General features: G+C 34.7%; 1 protein-coding gene and 1 non-coding gene across 3 annotated transcripts in view; both read left to right on the top strand.

Annotated features, from left to right (window-relative positions):
* The window catches only part of LOC127676064 (probable ubiquitin carboxyl-terminal hydrolase FAF-X), a 132,560-nt gene that overhangs the window by 107,966 nt on the left and 7,810 nt on the right, over positions 1–16,784 (top strand). For both annotated transcript variants that reach the window (XM_052171989.1, XM_052171990.1), the window contains exons 33-40: positions 5,184–5,325; positions 6,305–7,052; positions 7,453–7,576; positions 8,441–8,678; positions 9,416–9,545; positions 11,737–11,922; positions 15,792–16,012; positions 16,090–16,178. In XM_052171989.1, the coding sequence (XP_052027949.1) occupies positions 5,184–5,325; positions 6,305–7,052; positions 7,453–7,576; positions 8,441–8,678; positions 9,416–9,545; positions 11,737–11,922; positions 15,792–16,012; positions 16,090–16,178 (1,878 nt within the window). The remainder of the gene's footprint in view (positions 1–5,183; positions 5,326–6,304; positions 7,053–7,452; positions 7,577–8,440; positions 8,679–9,415; positions 9,546–11,736; positions 11,923–15,791; positions 16,013–16,089; positions 16,179–16,784) is intronic.
* Positions 12,629–12,731, top strand: LOC127676089 (U6 spliceosomal RNA). The gene has a single exon (XR_007975655.1). It is a non-coding gene; the product is annotated as a U6 spliceosomal RNA (small nuclear RNA).

The raw sequence follows: 16,784 nt of genomic DNA, 5'->3' as shown, positions 1-16,784 counted from the left end.
ATATATATATATATATATATATATATATATATATATATATATATTAACTCCAATTGGTTCAAAGCTTCAATTAGTTTCATTGTCTCCCTGTTTAGTTTCTGTTTTCCTGATCGGTCCATTGGTGAAAGTGGAGTGTTGAAGTCACCCACAATTATTGTGTTAGGTGCAATGTGTACTTTGAGCTTTAGTAAAGTTTCTTTTATGAATGAGGGCGCCCTTGTATTTGGGGCATAGATGTTCAGGATTGAGAGTTCTTGTTGGATTTTTCCTTTGACCAGCAAGTAGTGACCTTCCATGTCTCTTTTGATGACATTAGGGTGAAAGTCAATTTTATCTGACATTAGAATGGCAACTCCAGCTTGATTCCTGGGACCATTTGCTTGTAGAATTGTCTTCCAGCCTTTTACTCTAATGTAGTTTTTGTCTTTGACACTGAGGTGTGTTTCCTGTATGCAACAAAATGTAGGGTCCTGTTTATGTAACCAGTCTGTTAATCTATGTCATTTTATTGGGGAATTGAGTCCATTGATGTTAAGAGATATCAGGGAGTTGTGGTTATTGATTCCTATCATTTTTGATTTTAATTTTATACATGTGTGGTTATCTTCTTTGGGTTTGATGAAAGAAGCTTAATATCCTGCTTTTTCCAGGGTATAGTTTCCCTCATTGTAATGGTGTTTTCCCCCTATTATCCTTTGTAGGGCTGGGTTTGTTGAAAGATATTGTGTAAATTTGGTTTTGTTATGGAATATCTTGGTTTCTCCATCTATAGTAATTGAGAGTTTCTCTGGGTATAGTAGTCTCAGCTGGCATTTGTGTTCTCTTAGAGTCTGCATGAGCTCCGCCCAGGATCTTCTAGCTTTCATGGTCTCCGGTGAGAATTCTGGTGTAATTCTGATAGGTCTTCCTTTATATGTTACTTGCCCTTTTTCTCTTACTGCCTTTAATATTCTTTCCTTGTTTAGTACATTTAGGGTTTTGATTATTATGTGACGGGAGGTATTTCTGTTCTGGTCCAGTCTGTTTGGAGTTCTGTAGGCTTCTTGTATATTCATGGGCATCTCTCTCTTTAGGTTAGGGAAGTTTTCCTCCATAATTTTGTTGAAGATATTTGCTGGCCCTTTAAGTTGTAATCTCATCACTCTCATCAATACCTATGATCCTTAGATTTGGCTTTCTCATTGTGTCCTGGATTTCCTGGATATTTTGGGTTACAATCTTTTTTGCATTTTGCATTTTCTTTAACTGTTGAGTCCATAGTTTCTATGGTATCTTCAGCATCTGAGATTCTTTCTTCTATCTCTTGTATTCTGTTGTTGATATTTGCGTCTATGGTCCCTGATTTCTTCCCAAGGTTTTCTATCTCCAAAGTTGTCTCCCCTTGTGATTTCTTAGTTGTTTCTTCTTCTGTTTTTAGATCCTGGAAATTTTTGCTCAGTTCTGTCATTTGCTTGTTTGTGTTTTCCTCTAATTCTTTAAGCGATTTTTGGGTTTCCTCTTTCATGACTTCTGCCTGTTGATCAAGGTTCTCCTGTATTTCTTTAAGTGATTTTTGTGTTTCCTCCTTATTGGCTTTTGTATTCTCCTGAATTTCTTTCAATGATTTTTGTGTTTCCCTTGTAAGGGCTTCTAATTTTTGATCCATTTTCTCCTGAATTTCTTTAAGAATGTCCTTCATGTGTTCCTGTACTAGCATCATGACCAGTGATTTTAAATCCAAATCTTGTTTTTCTGGTGTGTTGAGGTATCCAGGACTTGCTAATGTTGGAGAATTGGGTTCAGATGCTGCCAGAATGCCTTGGTTTCTGCTAGTAACATTCCTATGTTTGCCTTTAGCCATCTAGTTCTGCCAGGTGTTAGATGGTCTTATTGTCACTGGCTGGTGCTTCAACCTACTGTGGATCTTTAAGGTTATCTCTGCAACACTGGATGACTGGGTTTCTTCTGGAACAGATTACTGATATGCTGGCTTCCTCTTTTGTGCCTTTGGAGCCCTCCTCAGTCTTGCCTCAAGCAATGCTATACTTAGGTTGTCAAGGTCAACCAGGTGTTCTCTGTCTGCTCTATTATGGAGGGAAGAAGTTGTGTTGGGGGTCGCTCCCTCTGTTGATTCTCACATAGGACACAGGTACTGCGATGGACTGGCTTGCAGATGAACCGCCTATGTGCTCAGTTCCTGAGTGCAGGCAGACCCCTAGAGGTTTGCACCACCAGAAATCTAAAGCTCAGGGTGATACAGTACCTAGTGATCCTTGTGTGTCCCTGCAGACAGCAAATATGGCTGTGGGGTTTCTCTCCTTCCACAGCTTCCTGGGCAGGACACAGGCCCCAAGCCTGGTGGATGGCAGACAAAAGCCACCTACATGCTCAGTTCCTGAGTGCAGGCAGACCCCTCAAAACAGATCTTTCTATTCCTGATATTTTTTGCATGACTTTTTGTTGGTGTTACATATCCTTTTAGGAAATACCATATTTTGGAAGCTTACAATTACCTAGATATTTTATTTCTTTCTGGAAACAATAATTATATCTTAACATAAATCTACAGATTGGCTAGCATTTTAGAGTATTATTTCTAATACAAAATAAGTTCTTAATTGGCAGTTGTTTTTTTAAGTTTTCAAATTAATCAAAAAGAATGGATGTATTATGATTCCTAGTAAAAATAACTTTATTAATAGTCATTCAGAAGGGTCAGATATGGACACAAATATGTACCTACCCAATAGATGTTTTTTGATTTTTTTGAATTTTTAAGAACTGTATTCTGACTACATTCTTCCTTAAAATCCTTCACTACCCCTATTTTATGTGCATTTCTCTCCTAAAAGAGATAAACATATAAAAATAGGACACAAAACAAAAACAACTAAAAGACCAATAAGCGAGAGAAAAGCACAAACATGAGACAAAAGTCTACAAAAATACTATTGAGTTCTGTTTGAATTAGCCAGCTATTTTTGTCTATGAGGTCCCTGTGAAGAAGTCTGGTTAATATGTCCAGTAATACTTAACTAGACTAAACTAGTGTTCTTTCTTTCAAAGCAGTTTTAAATAATAGATGGCTTTTTGATCAGAGGTGTGAGCCTGTGTCCACTTTCTGCCTTTCAATTCTAGGACTTGCATGTACAGTCATCTTTTCACTCAGTCTGTATGTACATGAATTCTGTTGAGTCTGAAATTCAATGCTTCTTTTCAGTCATCCATCACATCTGGCTTTTAGATCCTTCATATCTTCACTTTGTCTTATATCTCTGAGCCATAGAGGAGAAAGTTAAATTGGAGACATCTCATTTGGCACTGCATAACCCAATATTAACACACTGTTTGGTTGCGATTAATGAGGCATTTATCAATGATTATAGCTAAATGTAGTTAGGAGTCATTTTAGTCCCTTCATTTTAATCCATTGTAATTCCTTTATTAGAACTTTGGATTTTTCCACCTGGACTGTGTTAGCATTGGATTCCATCTCATGGAATGTCTTAAGTCCTATCAGAATGGCACTTTGTGCCACTTTGTACTACCATAACTTTTATAACTTCATATTCTATTTTTCTTACTTGAGAGATTCTCTGTTCCTCCTAGTCCCTTAGTAGGAACCTAACCTCTGTGATTATAAGATGTTAGCACAGATATTGAAGCTTAAAATAAAATATCCACATATGAGAAAAGCGATATGATTGTATTTTGAGTGTGAATTACCTCATTCAAGATCATTTTTGTGTTTCTAACCATTTGCCTGAATATTTTATAATTTATTTTTTATCAACTGAATAATCTTCCACTGGTAATTATATACCACATTTTCTTTATCAATTTATCTGTTGATATACATCTATATGATTTCAAATTTACTGTATAAGTACAGCAGCAGTGTCTCTGGGTCATTTGGAAATATGCCCAAGAGTGGTATAACTAGATCTTGAAGTGAATTGATTCCCTTGTTCCTAAGAAATTGCCACACTGATTTCCAAGGTGGATATACATTTTTGTACTCCCATTGGCAATAGATGAGTGTTCCCCTTATTTCACATCCTCAACAGCATGACCCATTATTTGTTTTATTGATACTGGCCATTATGAATGTTGTAAATGAAATCTTAAATAATTTTGGTTTGCATTTTCCTCTTTTTGTGCTTTGGGTTTTTTTATCAAGATAGGGTTCTTTCTGTAGTAATTTATCTCCTGGAACTCACTGAAGTGCATTAAATAGAGATCTACCTGTCTCTACTTACAGAATGCTGAAATGAAGGTGTGTACCACCACTCCTGGCAGATGATTAATGGTATTAACATGTCTATGTTTCCCAGCCATTTTATCTTTGAGAGCTCTGTCCTCAGATTTGTATTGGGTTGTTTTTTTTTATTGTTGTTGTTGTTGTTTGGTTTTTTGGGATTTGGTTTTTTCAAGACAGGGTTTCTCTGTGCAGCCCTGGCTGTTCTGGAACTCACTCTATGGACCAGGCTGGCCTCGAACTCAGAAATCCGCCTGCCTCCACCTCCCAGAGTGCTGGGATTACAGGCATGCACCACCACCACCCAGCACATTTTCTTTTCTATGATGGTTAATGGATCTGCTGTTATTTTGAAGGTTTTGATCCATTTTGAATTGAGTTTTATGCAGCATGATAAGTATGGATCTATTTGTATTCTTCTACATGCAGGCATCCTATTTGGACATCATTATTTGTTAATTATGCTACCTTTTTTTCTTGTGTGTTATTTCTGACTTCTTTATAAAAATCCATGTGTCTATATATGTGTGGATTTATGTCTGGGTCTTCACTTTGATTACACAAATCAATATGAACACTTTTATATCCATGGGATTTTTTTTAATTTCTAAAGTTTTGGAGTATAATTTGCAACCAAGAATAATTCTAGGAGTTCTCTTTTACTCAGGATTGTTTTAGTTATTCCTGTGTACATGTGAACATGTGGGGGAGGGGCAGTTTCTATATAAAGCTAAGGATTGTAATTTCAAGATCTGTGAAGAAATGTGGTCTAAGGACCAGGATGTAGTTTTCAGTTACTGGGCCAATGTCATGCATGTCATCACAAGAACCAATTAAATGCTTTCTTTTATAAGAGCTGCATTAATTTTGATGTTTCTTTACAGCAATAGAAGACAAAAAGATATTTTAAAACTTAACAAATGCCTTTGTTTTCTAATATATTTAGGTATGAATGTGAAGAATCTTTTACAACATTAAATATAGACATTAGAAATCACCAAAATCTTCTTGATTCTTTAGAACAGTATATTAAAGGAGATTTATTAGAGGGTGCAAATGCATATCACTGTGAAAAATGTGATAAAAAGGTATGTATCAAGTTTTCAAAGTTATTACTATATGTAATAGAGACTAAGAGACTCTGGAGTTGCCTGTATTGTACTTAATATTAACCTCTATTTGGATGTTTGGGGTGACCAGCTGTTTGGTAATATTCATTAATAAAATGATAATATTAATAAAAATAATTTCATTACACTGTGACCAAGGAAACTTATCTTTAGTTTTATTTGACTTATATGGTTTATTTGGGCTTATAGTAACATATGGAGAGTAGTCCATCATAGACATGGAGAAGTATGAGGCCTACAAAAACCAGCAAATACTAAAATACTAGGCAAGGTTTTCTCTCTCTCTCTCTCTCTCTCTCTCTCTCTCTCTCTCTCTCTCTCTCTCTGTCTCTCTCTCTCTCTCTGTCTCTCTCTCTCTCTCTCTCAAACCCTACACTTAATTCTACTAATATAATTTTTCTGGCAAGACCACACCTCCTAAACCTTACCAAATAACACTACTATTAATAACTACTATTTTAATAGCAGATATGAATTTTAGATTCAGTCAGTCAACTTTAGGTATTTGGATTGTAGAATAAAATAATAGGACTATCAGAAAATAATAGGCTATCTTTAAAGATACTGTGCAGGAAATAATACATGTTTTTTCTTGACCCACATACCTTCTGCTCTCCAAGCTTTCTGCATTATACTTGATTCACTACTACTTGAAAGTGTCTCAGGTAATAAAAATGACCCCAAACTCCTGATCCACCTTAAAGGGGTCATTAGATAACAATGACAATATGGAATCATTCCAAGAATAATATATTTTACTAATTTTTGCACTGAGTAAGAAAAGCTATTACATATTTAAAGATTTGTAAATATTGCTTAAAATCCACTTATTTTTTAAATGATCTTGATTGTATTATCAGTTGTAAGTAATTTTAAGTGATTGATAACAAAAATATTTTTAAGGTTTTTATGTATTTATTTATACTGTCTGTTTTAGGTTGATACAGTAAAGCGCTTACTGATTAAAAAACTACCCTCTGTTCTTGCTATCCAACTGAAACGATTTGACTATGATTGGGAAAGAGAATGTGCAATCAAATTCAATGATTACTTTGAATTTCCAAGAGAATTGGATATGGAGCCTTATACAGTAGCAGGTGCCACAAAGCTGGAAGGTGACAGTGTAAATCCACAGACTCAATTGATTAAGCAGAATGAGCAGTCTGAAAGTGTGATACCAGGAAGCACAAAATATAGACTTGTTGGTGTGCTTGTTCACAGTGGTCAAGCAAATGGTGGACATTATTATTCTTATATCATTCAAAGAAATGGTAAAGACAATAAGAGAAGTCGCTGGTTCAAATTTGATGATGGAGATGTAACGGAATGTAAAATGGATGATGATGAAGAAATGAAAAATCAATGCTTTGGTGGAGAATATATGGGAGAAGTTTTTGATCATATGATGAAGCGTATGTCATACAGGCGTCAGAAAAGATGGTGGAATGCTTATATTCTTTTTTATGAACGGATGGATATAACTGATGAAAATGATGAGATGAGAGCATATATATCAGAGCTAACAATCACCAGACCCCATCAGATTATGTCACCAGCCATTGAAAGAAGTGTGTGGAAACAGAATGTGCAATTCCTGCATAACCAAATGCAGTTTAGCTTAGAATATTTTCAGTTTATTAAAAAACTGCTTACATGTAATGCTGTGTACTTAAACCCTGCTCCAGGTAAGTTTCTTGAAACTAACCTTATATAAAAGCAGTACTTCTTTATTGATTTGAAGATTTCTTACCAGATACTGCAACTGGGTTTACATTTTTTCTTCTTTTCTCTGATCCTACCCTCCCAAAAACATTTATTCAATTCAATCCATTTGAATGTGTCAGAATTTTTAGTTAGATCTATTTTAAAATAAAACTTGCAGAAAATATGAATCACTGAATGGTAATATTAGATAAAGTAAGAGCTTTTGTTCAATTTATTTATTTTGATTCAGACATTCATTTAGTTTTAAACTTGGTTTGTTGTATTGGGATAATCAGTAAGAATCAGTCATGGTTCTGGCATTTTTAACATACAAGTTGAAAATAAAAAGTGTCTGCTTCTGTGTACCTTTTTTACTTAAAGGACAAGATCACTTGCTGCCAGAAGCAGAAGATATCACAATGATCAGCATTCAGCTTGCTGCTAGATTCCTCTTTACTACTGGATTTCATACTAAGAAAATAGTCCGTGGACCTGCCAATGACTGGTATAACTTGGAATTTAATTTTGTGTATTTGTGTGTACTGAGTTTTTACCTCTATTGTTTTGAGACATAGTGTCACTGTGTATCCTAGCTACCTTGGGACTTGGCTGTATAGGCCATGCTGACTTTTCTCCCTCAAATCCTGAGATTAAGGTGTATGCTGCCATACACAGGTTCTTAGAAGAATTTTACTAAGGCTACTTTTTTGTTTTTCACTAATTAGATGTTCTGCCCAGGCCCAGTGGTGATGAGCCCCTTTCATCTCTTGGGAGGTAGAGGCAGATAGATCTCTGAGTTTTTAGGCAGCATGGTCTACATAATAAGTTTCAGGATTATTATTTTTTTAATTATATGTCTCTGTGTAAGTGTACATATATGTGTACATGTATACCAATTTTTTTGCAGCAGGAGTCACAGGCAGTTGTGAGCATTATATATGGATGCAACAGCCTAAAAGTTATTTCTGATTTATGGCATTTCTTTATGATCATGAAAATAAACTATCATTTAGTAGATGAAATTCTCATGCCTTAAATTCTCAAATGTACATTTTAAGTCCTTGCTAACTTTAGAATTACAGAACAGATAATATCTAGATTTAAAAACTCGACATCATTCATATTAAAAGATGTTAAAATAAGTCATCAGATAACGAAGTTGATTTTTACAGAGGCTTAACAACATTCTTAGTGGTTTAAACCATTTTATTATTTTATGAGACTTGTAATAGTACTTTAGTAATCAATGTGGTATTTATATGAGAACCAACAGGAACCCCTGATTGTGTAGAAGGACAGCTTTTCTTCTTTCTCACAGAAACCTTTCCTTCCTCTAAAGCCTCAGTATTCATAGATGTTTCTGTTTTAGGTATGATGCACTGTGTATTCTCCTCCGTCACAGCAAGAATGTACGTTTTTGGTTTGCTCATAATGTCCTTTTTAATGTATCAAATCGCTTCTCTGAGTACCTTCTGGAATGTCCAAGTGCAGAAGTCAGAGGTACATTTGCAAAGCTTATAGTATTTATTGCACATTTTTCTTTGCAAGATGGATCTTCTCCTTCATCTTTTACATCAGCTTTTGCAACTCCAGGACCTTATAGTCAGGTAATTGTTAGCTTTTCTATAGTAGTTAAATTATAAATTATAAAATTTTGTTTCTTATAGATTAAAATTATGAAAATCATGTGTTTTGAAATATTTACCATGGGGGATAATTATTCTAAATGTATATTGTAATACATAAAGTTTTTAATTTTATGCTATTGAAAATGATTATTAGGACTTCAATAAGGAAATTTGTACTCAGATGGTTACTATATTTTAAATTATGTTTAATATTTAATTTTGTAATCACAAACTTTTTGTTAAGTGCTGTGGTTTGGTTTGGTTTGGTTTGGTTTGGTTTGGTTTGGTTTGGTTTGGTTTGGTAACAAGATTACACTCCATAACTCAGGCTGATCTGTAATTTATTTGAGTCATACACAGCTTTACAAACTGTAACATACTGTCAGGTATGTTGGTACCTAGCTATTAATCCTAGTACTCAATAATCAGAGGCATGCAAATCTCTACTCGTTCAAAGCCAGCCTCTTCTGTATAGCAAATTCAAGGACAGGTAGAACTACAAAAGCTTCGTTTCAAAATGGACCATAACACATATATTTTTCTTCTTACAATTTGAACAAAATAACAAATGGCATTTTTATGAAATTCTTTATTTCCTTTTTGATAAACCAACTAACCTTTTTTTCTGAAATAGCATAACTATTTCTTATGCAGATAAAAATAGACCGAGTTTATATGCAACTGCTGATAAAATAACTAATGTTATTTTTTTTCAGATATATGACAATTTAAGCTTGAGCGATCATTTACTAAAAGCAGTATTAAGTCTCTTGAGGAGGGAAGTTTCTGAACATGGGCGACATTTACAACAATATTTCAATTTATTTATAATGTATGCCAGTTTAGGTAAGGAGTACTTAAATCATTTAGTGATTGTTTTATGATTGTATAGACAATGAGTAAACCATTTAATCAAATGATGAAATAACAACTTAAATTATGGAATATATCCTTAAAACCCTTGTAAATGTACTCATGCATTTCATTTTATACAATAATAGAACACATACTGTACTTGACATTTTTTCTCTGATAGTCTTTTAGATAATATTTCATATCTGATTCAAGTTGCCTTCTGAAAAATGATGATTCTCGCACTAGTTGAAATATAATTATACTAAAGAATTACTGTTTTCTAAAGGGTATGGTTAATAAAGAGTATTAGTTTGGTATTTGTTACATTTAGGAAAAATTTCTGAAAGAGCTTGCAATAGTTAAACAGTAAGTTTAAATTACTTGTAATGGAAAAATTCATTTACATTGTTCTATTGATATATTAGTTCCATTTTAGCCTATTTTTACTAGAGTATTTTTATTTTTCTCCTATCATGAACCTGTTCATTACCTTCTATCAGTGATTGATTCCTAACTTAATATGTATGTAGGTAGACAGATAGATAGGCAGAAGATGCCATGATTTTAGAGTTGATTCAGGTTCAGTGATTTGGAGGAGATGGTTTGCATGCTAACACATGTTGGAAAGAGAATAAAGCTGTTACAAAGTTAGTTATAAATAATACAAATTCCAGGTGATCCAGCACCCTCTTCTAACCTATTCATAATCCTCAAGCTGTGTACATACATACATACATACATACATACATACATACATACATACATACATAGAAGAAAATAAGCATGTATATAAAATAAAAAGTCATTTTAAAACTGTAGTCTAGTTAATTTTAGCAAGCTTGGATAAAGATATTAGTTATCAACACTTGACAACCTGAAAGAACCAAGTCTTCCAAGTTTTCTTTGACCTCCACACATCATGGTATGTGTGCATTCCAACGCATTTGAACACACACACTAATGTTTTTATAATTTAATAGAAAGCAAAGATATAAATATTTGCCACAGTTTACTGATCAGTGACACTAAAATAATTGTTCATATTTTTAAATGTACCCAAAAGTCTAAATTTCCAATTCACTCCACACCTTAAAAAGAATGAAATCTTAACATATTGAGGAAGTAACATTAATAAAAGTAAAGGTCAACACTATTGTGGATGCCAAGAAGCGCTTGCCGAAAGGAGCCTGTTATGGCTGTCTTGCCAGAGCTTTACACATACAGAGGCAGTTGCTAGCAGCCAACCATTGGACTGAGCGTGGTATCCCCAATGGAGTAGCTGGAGGGAGGGCTGGAGAAGTTAAAGGGGTTTACAGCCCCATGGGAAGAACAATGATGTTAGCCAACCAGACCTCCCTGGGTTCCCAGGGACTAAAACATCAACCAAGAGGTACACAGGGTTCTAGCCACCATTGTGGTGGAGAAATGCCTTGTTAGATGCCCCAGTGCGGGATAATGGAGGGAGGGGGTATGTGGGAGTGGGCTGTGCAGAGGGGCATCTTCTTGGAGGCAAGGGGGAGGGAGGATGGGTTGGGTTTTCTGGGGGGGATGTGGGGGAAACTGGGAAAGAGACATTTGAAATGTAAATGAAGAACATATTCAATAAAAAAAAGAAATCAATAAAGTGGAAAGGAGAGTATAAAAATACATTTTTTTTACCCAGGTAATTGTTCTAGTTAGGGAAAAATACTGGTAGTTATAAAAATAATTTTTATTTACCATTTAGTTTATCTTTTTTTATATGGGTCCAAGAAAATGTTACTTGGTTTGGTTTTTGTTTGTTTGTTTGTTGTTTGACTTACAGTAGGCAAGCTTGAGAATTGACTCTGGTTGATTATTTTTGTTGTTATATGAAAGATCTGGGTTCAATTTCCAGCACCTTCATGGAGACTTACCACCTCCTTGAAGACCAGACATGTTTAGGGTACACAGAAGCACGTGCAGACAAAACACTTATATACATGAAATAGATAAATCTAGAAACACAAGATGCTAGTACCATGATATTATTTCTGTTATAATTAAATTAGTCTTAATTAAATATCAGTATTTATTGCTGTCTACATTCTGTAGAAATTGTTTATATTGTAAACTGTTAAGGCTGTATTCATGCATACAAGAGCTGTAAATTGTATAGTCTATCCTAATTTTTCCTTCAAATTACTTGTCCTATTTTTTATAGGTTTGGCAGAAAAGACCCAGCTTCTAAAACTGAATGTACCTGCAACCTTTATGCTTGTGTCTTTGGATGAAGGACCAGGACCCCCAATTAAATATCAATATGCTGAATTAAGCAAGTTACATTCAATAGTGTCTCAACTAATCCGATGTTGCAGTGTCTCATCAAGAATGCAGTCTTCAATCAATGGTAAAGTAGAAAGCTTTATTATGTAATAGTTTCAAAATAATGCTAGCTGCACATTATACTTAAAATAAGACTGAAGATTTATAAAGTAGAATGAGATTATGTACTTTTTATTATATTTTATTATATTATATATAGTTTTATCTGACATTTTAGTTAGTTTATTATTGTTTAGAAGTAATTTTATTTTTCTTTTGTTTTATACAGTGCCTTTTCCCTGCCCTTCTTCCAATTTCATCTTCTCTCTCTCACCTAGAATTCACTACATTGCTTAGCGATTCTTCAGTATTCCTACCATAAACTGTCCACTTATTTATTATTTAAAGTGATCTCTTATAATTCAGATACTGCTGGGGAATTCAGTTTCCTTTAACATATGTTCCATAGCATATGCATGAAGGTCTGAAAAAATCATCAGGAGTCTATTCTCTCACCTAATCCACAGCAATCTATTACTCACAGGACTGTTGAAATGGTTTATTGGTAAAGATTGTTGCATGCCAAACCTGAAATCTGAGTTTAATCCTTGGAACACACAAAGAGAGAGGATTTAGTTGTTCTTTAACACATAAACCTGCATGTCATGGCACTATCACATGTATTGATGAAGAAATGTTGATTTAAAAAAAGTTTATATGTACTCATTTTATACGTATGACTGTCTTGCCTTCCTGTTAATCTTGACTTTTTTTACTAAGGAATTAAAGGGTCATTTTAGTAGCAAATATACTAAAATCAGAACTATATAGCCAAGATTAGCATGATCCCTGCACTAAAATGACATACAAATTAATAAAGCATTACATTTTTTTTAACAAAACAATTCTTTTTAGAAAGAATTGATAGCGTCATTTTCCCAATTTTCAGAATCTATCTTTCTGTGATGTATCACTTGAACACTTTACTGAAATATCTTTTCTTATTATTAGATATATTCTTTATTTACATTTCAGATATTGTCCCCTTTCCTGCCCTCCAAAAGCCATCTCCCCTCCCCCTGTTCCCCAATTAGCCCTCCTGCTTCCCTGTCCTGGTATTTCCCTACACTGCTGCACTGAGCCCTTCCAAGACCAAGGGCCTCCCCTCCCTTTGATGCCCGACAAGGCCATCCTCTGCTGCCTATGCGTCTGGAGCCATGGGTCCCTCCATGTGTACTCTTTAGTTGGTAGTTTAGTCCCTAGGCGCTCTGGGAGTACTGGTTGGCTCATACTGTTGTTCCTCCTATTGCTGCACAAACCCCTTCAGCTCCTGAGGTCCTTTCTCCAGTTCCTCCATTGGGGACCCTGTGCTCAGTTCAATGGCTGGCTGAGAGTGTCCTCCTCTGTATTTGTCATGCACTGGCAGGGCCTCCCAGGTGACAGCTATATCTGGCTCCAGTCAGCAAGCACTTGTGGGCATCCATGATAGTGTCTGGGTTTTGTAATTGTATATGTGATGGATCCCTAGGTGGGGCAGTCTTTGGATGGTCTTTGTTGTTCCTTCTTCTTGGACATCATTTGATATATGAATTGTGTCTTGGGTATTCCGAGCCTCTGGGCTAGAACATTCACTTATCAGTGAGTGCATTCCATGTGTATTCTTTTGTGATTGGGTTACCTCTCACTTAGGATGTTATTTTCCAGATCCAACCATTTGCCTAAGAATTTCATGAATTCATTGTTTTTAATATCTGAGTACTATTCCGTTGTGTAAATATACTACATTTTCTGTATCTATTCCTCCTTTGAGGGACATCTGGATTCTTTCCAGCTTCTGGCTATTATAAATAGGGCTGCTATGAACATAGTGGAGCATATGTCCTTATTACATGCTGGGGAATCCTTTGGGTATATGCCCAGTAGTGGTATAGCTGGGTCCTCCTATAGTACTATGTCTAATTTTCTGAGGAACCACCAAACTGATTTCCAGAGTGGTTGTACCTGCTTGCAAACCCACCAGCAATGGAGAAGTGTACAAAGCTCAAGTCCAAGTGGATCAAGGACCTACACATAAAACCAGATACACTGAAGCTTACAGAGGAGAAAGTAGGGAAGAACCTTGAACATGAGCACAGGGAAAAATTTCCTGAATAGAACACCAGTGGCTTACGCTCTAAGATCAAGAATTAACAAATAGGACGTCATAAACTGCACAGCTTTTCTATAAGGCAAAGGACACTGTCAATAAGGCAAAACAGCAACCAACAAATTGGGAAAAGATCTTTACCAAGCCTACATCTGACAGAGGGCTTATATTCAATATATACAAACTCAGGGAGTTAGAGACTCCAAACCAGGCAGTGGTGGCACTTAACCCCAGCAGGCAGATTTCTGAGTTTGAGGCCAGCCTGGTCTACAAAGTGAGTTCCAGGACAGCCAGGGCTACACAGAGAAACCATGCTCCAAAAACCAATAAATAAATAAATAAATAAATAAATAAATAAATAAATAAATAAATACCTTAGACTCCAGATAATCAAATAGCCCTATTAAAAAATGGGGTACAGAGCTAAACTGGTCTACAAAGTGAGTTCCAGGACAGCCAGGGCTACACAGAGAAACCATGCTCCAAAAACCAATAAATAAATAAATAAATAAATAAATAAATAAATAAATAAATAAATAAATAAATAAATAAATACCTTAGACTCCAGATAATCTGAACTGAGGAAAAGTGAATGGCTGAGAAACACCTAAAGAAATGCTCAACATCATTAGGCATTAGGTAAATGCAATTCAAAACAACCCTGAGATTCTACCTCACACCAGTCAGAATGGCTAAGGTTAAAAACTCAGGAGACAGCAGGTGCTAGAGATGATGTGGAGAAAGAGATTTGCTCTTTCTAACTCTATAAAATATTGAGTTGTGATTTTGATGGGTATTGCACTGAATCTGTATATTGCTTTTGACAAGATGGCCATTTTAACTATATTAATCCTGCCGATCCACGAGTATGGCAGATTTTTCCATTTTTTTAGGTCTTCTTCCATTTCCTTCTTCAGAGTCTTGAAGTTCTTGTCATACAGGTCTTTCACATGTTTGGTAAGAGTCACCCCAAGGTACTTTATATTGTTTGTGGCTATTGTGAAGGGAGTCAGTTCTCTAATTTCTTTCTCAGCCTGCTTATCCTTTGAGTATAGGAAGGCCACTGATTTGCGTGAGTTTATTTTATAACCTGCCACTTTGCTGAAGTTGTTTATCAGCTGTAGGAGTTCTCTGGTGGAGTTTTTTGGGTCACTTAGGTAGACTATCATGTCATCTGCAAATAGTGATAGTTTGACTTCTTCCTTTTCAATTTGTATCCCTTTGACCTCCTTATGTTGTCGAATTGCCTGAGCTAGTACCTCAAGTACTATATTGAAAAGATATGTGGGGAGCCAGAAAAGGGGAAATCATTTGAAATGTAAATAAAAAATATATTGAATAAAATAAAAGAAAAGATATGGAGAGAGGAGGCAGCCTTGTCTAGTCCCTGATTTTAGTGGGATTGCTTCAACTTTCTCTCTATTTAGTTTGATTTTGGCTACCGGTTTGCTATATATTGCTTTTTCTATGTTTAGGTATGAGCTATGAATTTCTGATCTTTCCAAGACTTTTAACATGAAAGGATGCTGAATTTTGTCAAATGCCATTTCAGCTTCTAATGAGATGATCATGTGTTTTCTTTGAGTTTATGTAGTCAATAATAACATTGATGGATTTCCTTATATTGAACCATCCCTGCATCCCTGGGATGAAGCCTACTTGATCATGGTAAATGGTCATGTGATGTGTTCTTGGATTCAGGTGTACTTATTTAGAAAATCAAAATCCATTGTTTGATATAATAAATCTGGCATTATAATTTTCTGTAAAAGTTTATTGATTTTTCATTAATGACAAATATGTTGCAGGTAACCCCCCTCTTCCAAATCCATTTGGTGACCCAAATTTATCACAGCCTATAATGCCAATTCAGCAGCATGTGGCTGACATTTTATTTATGAGAACCACTTATGTGAAGAAAGTTATTGAAGACTGCAGTAACTCAGAGGAAACAGTCAAATTACTTCGCTTCTGCTGCTGGGAGAATCCCCAGTTTTCATGTTCTGTTCTCAGTGAACTGCTATGGCAGGTAAAGCAAAATAAATATATCTAATTTTATTCATAGTCTTTTAAGTACTATTTAACTATGCCTTCACTATTTTTTAGGTTGCATATTCATATGCATATGAACTTCAACCATATTTGGATCTACTTTTGCAAATTATTCTGCTTGAGGACTCTTGGCAAGCTCACAGGTATATATATTTTTATGCTAATAGCATAATTAGTTCCATAAGTTCTAAAAATATTTGTATAAGTGTTATTTAAATAATATATTTTGGAATTCTTAAAAATACTTTTTGGGTACCCTGTGTAACAGTTTATTAAGCTTAATTTTGTTTAAATTTAAGAAAAATCTTTATCATTAGAAATATTAGATTTCATAAATTAATACTTTGAAATTGGCATGCAGTTTTTCTTAAATTTCAGTATGAATATCAGCTGATTAATATTTTAGCAGATTATATGATGTTAATTTTTAAAACTGATTCAACAAATCAGCTAATGTTATACAAATTTCATAAACCAAAAACATTGTGAAACAAAAGTTGTAAAGCTGTTGTTAGTCATTTTCAATATTTTTAAGTTGTTTCATTGGGGTACTATTGTTTTAATTTGCCTTGATTGAACCTAATTTTTACTGATTTTTTAAAAAGAATTCCAAAATATATTATTTAAATGGCACTTTGGATATTTGGTCTTAATCACATTCTCCCCTTACTGCTTTACTTAAAAAAAATGCTAATAGTAGAGATATAATTATAGTAAACAAAATTAAATAATATGTAATAAACACAAAT

This window comes from Apodemus sylvaticus, assembly GCF_947179515.1.
Source record: "Apodemus sylvaticus chromosome Y unlocalized genomic scaffold, mApoSyl1.1 SUPER_Y_unloc_2, whole genome shotgun sequence".
Lineage (NCBI taxonomy): Eukaryota > Metazoa > Chordata > Mammalia > Rodentia > Muridae > Apodemus > Apodemus sylvaticus.
This window is presented reverse-complemented; position numbering and strand designations above follow the sequence as displayed.